The sequence below is a fragment of the Hypanus sabinus genome, chromosome 14 (assembly GCF_030144855.1).
Source record: "Hypanus sabinus isolate sHypSab1 chromosome 14, sHypSab1.hap1, whole genome shotgun sequence".
NCBI classification, from domain to species: domain Eukaryota; kingdom Metazoa; phylum Chordata; class Chondrichthyes; order Myliobatiformes; family Dasyatidae; genus Hypanus; species Hypanus sabinus.
The window spans coordinates 91,283,311-91,289,310 of record NC_082719.1 but is presented as its reverse complement, the minus strand read 5'-3'; the positions used below and the strand labels follow the sequence as shown (position 1 = coordinate 91,289,310).

The 6,000-nt window shown below is 43.6% G+C and overlaps 1 protein-coding gene across 12 annotated transcripts in view; it reads left to right on the top strand.

The window, feature by feature from the left end:
* The first annotated feature begins 315 nt into the window (after positions 1-315).
* Positions 316-6,000, top strand: part of ubap2a (ubiquitin associated protein 2a) — a 113,340-nt gene continuing 107,655 nt past the window's right edge. For 2 of the 12 annotated variants that reach the window (XM_059989624.1, XM_059989623.1), the window contains exon 1: positions 316-412. In XM_059989624.1, the coding sequence (XP_059845607.1) occupies positions 381-412 (32 nt within the window). In that variant the 5' untranslated portion in view covers positions 316-380. Of the gene's footprint in view, positions 413-1,540; positions 1,644-6,000 lie in introns of those variants that run through there. The other 10 variants (XM_059989617.1, XM_059989615.1, XM_059989622.1 and 7 more) reach the window with 9 other exon arrangements.

The following is a 6,000-nucleotide window of genomic DNA, read 5'->3' as shown; positions in this document are numbered from 1 at the left end:
TTAGCCGTTGTAATCTCCTTGTTTTAGACATAAGACTTTGGTTTTAAAACTAATGCAGCCTCCTCCTGTTTGTACGAGAAATTCAATCATACTGTGATCATTCTTTCCGAGAAGATCCCCAACTACAAGATTGTTAATTTCACCTATCTCATTGCACAGGACCAGATCTGAGAGAGCATTTTCCCTTTTAGGTTCACTAACATATAGTTGAAGAAAGCTATCGCGGATGCATTCTATGAAGTCCTCAAAACTGAAAAATGCAAAAAGCCATTTTGTTAATAAGTTTACTGAACTGACATATTGTGTTGATTACAGATGCTGCTGCAGCATCCAAGACATCAAGGAGTGGTGCCTCAGAAAGGATCCCCATTGCCCAGGACATGCCCTCCTCATTGTTACCATCCAGAAGAAGGTACAGAAGCTTGAAGGCACACACTCGGTGATTCAAGAACAGCTTCTTCGCCCCTGCTATACAATTCCTAAATGGATACTAAACCAATGAAAGCTACCAAACTTTTTTGATATCTTTCTATTTTGGACTATTCTTAGTCTGATTCTTAATATACATACTGTAATTCATTTTCTTACTATATTATCATGTAATGCATTGTACTGCTGCTGCTAACAAATTTCATGATAGGTGCTGGTGATAATAAATCTAATTCTGATTCTTCCTGACCAACTGGGTACTTCCAGCATTTCCTATTTATTTCAGAGTTCAATAATGTAGAGTATGTGTGTGTGTGTTTGTATAAATATAAACATGAATTCAGTAGATGCTGGAAATCAAAGCAGCACGCAAAATGTTGAAGAGCACCATCTCATGCTCATGTTTTGGGCCGAGACCCTTCTTCAGTACTGGAAAGGAAGGGGAAGGATGCCAGAATTAAAAAAGGTGAGGAAGAGAGGGATGGCTAGAAAATTGATAGGTGAAGCTAGGTGGGTAGGAAAGTGTGTGTGTGTGTGTGTGTGTCACCCTAAGCAAATTGTTTTCGTTAATGGGGTGTTTGAGATGTTCTCTACTTCAAATATCCAGTGGGGAAAAAATCCTGTCTTTTTCTTATGCTGTTTCTTAAAGTGCCAAATGAATCCAAGTATGTCTACAATAGTTATAAATACAAGTATCTACCTTTACAACAATACCTGGTATACAATTCACACCATCTTTATTATTTGATATCACCATTTTGAAATGTTTCCTTCAATTTGCCCATTGTATCTTCTGGGAATGAGGGAGCTTTAATCTTTCCGGCAATGGTGAATTGCGGTCATAAGCTGTCCGAACAACTCCCGCCCTTCACTGACCAATGCAAAATCACCATTGGCATCGCGCGCGAAAATGACCGCGGTGACATTTAATACGGGGGAAGAGAAAAAAAAAACCCAGTTTGTTTAGCTGCGGTTTCTTTGGAGGGGAAAGCCACGCATCGAGTTATTGTTAATTCTAATCGCTTTAAAAAAAATATCGTCCGGTATGCTAATGAGGCCGGGTGACGTCAGGCGGGTTAAAATGGCGGCGGCGGGTCACGTGAGCAGCCGGGCTTTGTGAGCACATTGGCAGGTGCGCGAGCGGTGGCCGCGACTCGGCTCCTTCCCCCCCCCCCCGTGAATCGTGTGTGCGCGGCCGCCCCTCCACAGCACAGGTGAGCATTCCGCACCCCCGACCACACCGTTCGCTCTCAGGCACGTCTGCAGTCGGGCGCCGGCGGTCGTGATTGCAGCTTTTAATGGCGAGCGAGTGGTCGCCGGGTAGGGGGTTGGGCGGGATCGGACAGTCGGATTGACTCATCGGGGCGGCCTGTTCTCCGGCGCCTGGAGACTCGGCCGCTCTTTCGTTCACTCTGCCGTCGTTGTGCTTCTGCCACACGACTAAAACTCGCATGGCCTCATGTTGCTGGTACGAGAGGCCTCGGGGGTGGGGGTGGGGGGGGGGGGTCAACTACGGGCAGCCAGGCCGGCAGCGGGTGTGATGCGGCGCCGCTATTATCCTCGCGTGGTTGTTGCAACATAACTTAATTCCTAGATCAAGTGTCGGTATGCCATCCCCTCCCCCATTGCCACTAAACAACACATTCCCCGATGTATTCTAGTGATGATAAACCCGATTCTGAACCCATCCAGTGTGTGGACTAGATTAGATTTGCAGTTAATACAAAAACGCTCTGGAAATTGAAACAGAACATGCGTGAAATCAGCACGTTTATCTGGAAAGAAAGGTTAACGTCCGGGTGTATGACCTTTCACCCGAATATTATGGAGTCGTTCTGAAGTTAAGGAAGGGGTGTTTTTTAAACTATTACGGCGAGTAGGCAGAATCCTGTGACTTGAAGTAACAAAACTATTTGCCGGAGGAATTTAGCGCGTCCTGCAACATTGGGGGGGAGGGGGGGGGAGGTAGAAATTATGAATGCTTCGGGTCTTAATCCTGCATCTCGACTCAAACTTTAACTGTTGCATCCACAAATACTACATAACATGCTGAACATTTCTAGTATTTCTATTTTTAAACCGATCTTACGTTGAAAGGTTTATTTACCCGTTTTATGTCTTTAATTTTAATAGTTATCTAGTATAAAACTTGAAAGAAATCAGAGTAAAATTTGACAGCTGTCAATTGGCTTTTATTGAGAGTTTTCATCCTGACCAGTTTTGAGGTACAGTAATGGTGAATTTGATACTGTTTGCAAAATATCAGGGCTGCCCCTTTAAAAAAAACTAGCTTTTGGAATTGTAGTTTTGAAGAAAAATTTGTAACGTAGCGCTTTAAAAAAAGTTCCAATTGTGTTTGTTACATATATTCACACATGGTTTTCTGTACCTGAGTGTAGCTTTTCTGTTCAGTTACACACATGAGGTTAGCAGGAAGAAACTGAGAACCGTGTAGCTTCTTGTTAATGATTGTAGAGATACTCTCTGTTTGGTCCCAGGTTAGATTGAGGAAGAGATAAATCAACTAGCAATCCTGTTCCAATATACGATGATGTAAAGTTCTTCATGAACTTGTGATTGTGAAAGTCTGGAAGAATGCATTTTTCCAGGGCTCTGTGATTGCATAATCTCTTGCTTAAGACGCTGGGGTTTATAAATAGACATACTGTAGTACACAAATATCCAAGTGCGTGTTGCAAATAACTTTCTAAATCTAGTAAACCTATCAAGCCCAGGCTTCCAAACTGGAAGTGGGGCCTCCAGTTTGAAGTATTGTGCTCAGTTCTGTGCCACACTATCGGGATGATGTGATTGCATTAGAAAGATTACAGAAGAAATTCACCAGGATGCTGCCTGGATTGGAGAGCTTTACTTGAAAGAAGAGATTGATTAGAGAGAGTCATACAACACAAAAACTGGTCTGTGCTGACCAAGGTGTCAAGTTTATTCTTACCGCTTGTAGGAGAGGTTCAAAATTAATTTTGTTATAAAAGTGTGTGTGTGTGCAGGAATAGGCCATTAGGCCCTTTGAGCCTGCACCACCATTCAATCTGATCATCCACAATCAGTACCCCATTCCTGCTTTCTCCCCATATCCCTTGACTCCGCTATCTTTAAGAGCTCTATCTAACTCTTTCTTGAAAGCATCCAGAGAATTGGCCTCCACTGCCTTCTGAGGCAGAGCATTCCATAGATACACAACTCTCTGGGTGAAAAAGTTTTTCCTGAACTCTGTTCTAAATGGCCTACCCCTTATTCTTAAACTGTGGCCTCTGGTTCTGGACTCCCCCCAAACATCGGGAACATGTTACCTGCCTCTACTAATAATAATATATGTTTCAATCAGATCCCCTCTGATCCTTCTAAATTCCAGTGTATACAAGCCCAGTCGCTCCAATCTTTCAACATATGACAGTCCCGCCATCCGGGGAATTAACCTCATGAACCTACGCTGCACTCCCTCAATAGCAAGAATGTTCTTCCTCAAATTTGGAGACCAAAACTGAACACAATACTCCAGGTGTGGTTTCACCAGAGCCCTGTACAACTGCAGAAGGACCTCTTTGCTCCTATACTCAACTCCCCTTGTTATGAAGGCCAACATGCCATTAGCTTTCTTCACTGCCTGCTGCACCTGCATGCTTACTTTCAGTGACTGATGTAGAAGAACACCAAGATCTCGTTGTACTTCCCCTTTTCCTAACTTGACACCATTCAGATAGTAATCTGCCTTCCTGTTCTTGCCACCAAAGTGGGTAACCTCACATTTATCCGCATTTAACTGCATCTGCCCACTCACCCAACCTGTCCAAGTCACCGTGCGTTCTCCTAACATCATCCTCATATTTCACACTGCCACCCAGCTTTGTGTCATCTGCAAATTTGCTAATGTTACTTTTAATCCCTCCATCTAAATCACGAATGTATATTGTAAACAGCTGCGGTCCCAGCACTGAGCCTTGCTGGTGTGAGCCCCACCAGTCACTGCCTGCCATTCTGAAAAGAACCCATTAATCCCTACTGTTTGTTTCCTGTCTGCCAACCAATTTTCTGCCCATGTTAGTACCCTACCCCCAATACCATGTGCTCTAATTTTGCCCACTAAACAACCTGAGAGTTATTTTCTTGTGGGCACACTCAAATCTATAGAATAATAACAATCTTCTGGAGATTCTGGTGACCTTCTGGAGGTGCTTAACATTGTGAGGGTCACAGGTTAGATAGACCTTTTTCTTCAGGATAGGAGTCTAAAAGTTGTGGGTGTGGGTTTAAAGTGAAAGGGGAGAAATGTAAAGATCTGTGGGGTAATTCTTTTTACTTGGAGGGTGATGAGTATGTGGAATAAGCTGTAAGAGGAAGTAGTAGGGATGTGTTTAAAAGGTGCGGGCAGGTACATGACTAGGAAAGAAATACAGAAATATTGGCCTAATGTGGGCAGGAGGGTTCAGCCTAGATGAGTATCAAGGTCTGAGAGCCTATCGCGGTGCTGTCAGAGATCACTTGGATAGTGTTGAACTCTTTTACTCATGGAGCTCCCAACTGTACCTCTACTTCCCACCATCCAGTCTAACCAAGCCTCGCTCCGCCATAGCAGAGATAAAATACTTGTCCTTGCTTTCCACTCCATTAACATCCATATGTAATATAGTTTCCTCCATTATTTCACGATCTGATGCATCTTTCCTCTCTCATCATCTGATAGGATTGTTTCTTCACAATTCTTTGATTTGGTATTCCATCTGCATCACCCACTCCATTTGAGATGTTCCCATGCAAGAAAGGTAAACCTACCCTTCTGCCTCATCTCTTTTACCCATCCATGGACCCCAAGTGGTGATTCCATTGAACCTCTTCACACCCACCATTTGAATTGAATTGAATGATCTTTATTGTAATGATACTCTGTTTGGCTTCCTCTCAGGAAATCAAACAAATTGGTAGATAAAAACAAAACAGTAATAGAAAAACAGTATTAAATAGATAAGTAGCAGAAAATAATTTGCAGCAGCACCAGAATATCACAGTAATAAAGTGCTGTTAGTGCAAGTATTTGAGTCCTTGTGTGTGCATATGTGTGTTTACAGTTTCAGTCGTCGTTCTGTGGGAGTGGTGTGATGGAGGCCACAGCTGTGGGGTAGAAGCTGTTCCTCAGTCTATTCAGGATTTTACTGTCCTGAATTTTTTGCTGGACGGCAGCAGATCAAACAGGGAGTGGCCAGGGTTTGTGGTGTCTCTGGTTATGCTGATTGCTTTCCTCCTGAGTCTGCTGGAATAGATGGTGTCCAGTTCTGGGAGCTCCATCCTGACAATTCGCTGGGCCGCCTTCACCACGTGTTGCAGGTATTGTGCAGCTGTGCAGCTGGCATACCGCACTGTGATGCTGTTGGTCAGGATGGTTTCAGTTGTGCTTCTGTAGAAGTTAAGCACCAGCTTTTGTGGGAGATTGACCTGTTTCAGCTTTCTGAGGAAGAAGAGTGTTGTGCCTTTTTTTTTATACAAGCAGCGAGGTGCTGGTGGTCCATGTCAGCTGCTTTGACAACACAACTCCAAGGAACTTTAGGTTTTCCACAC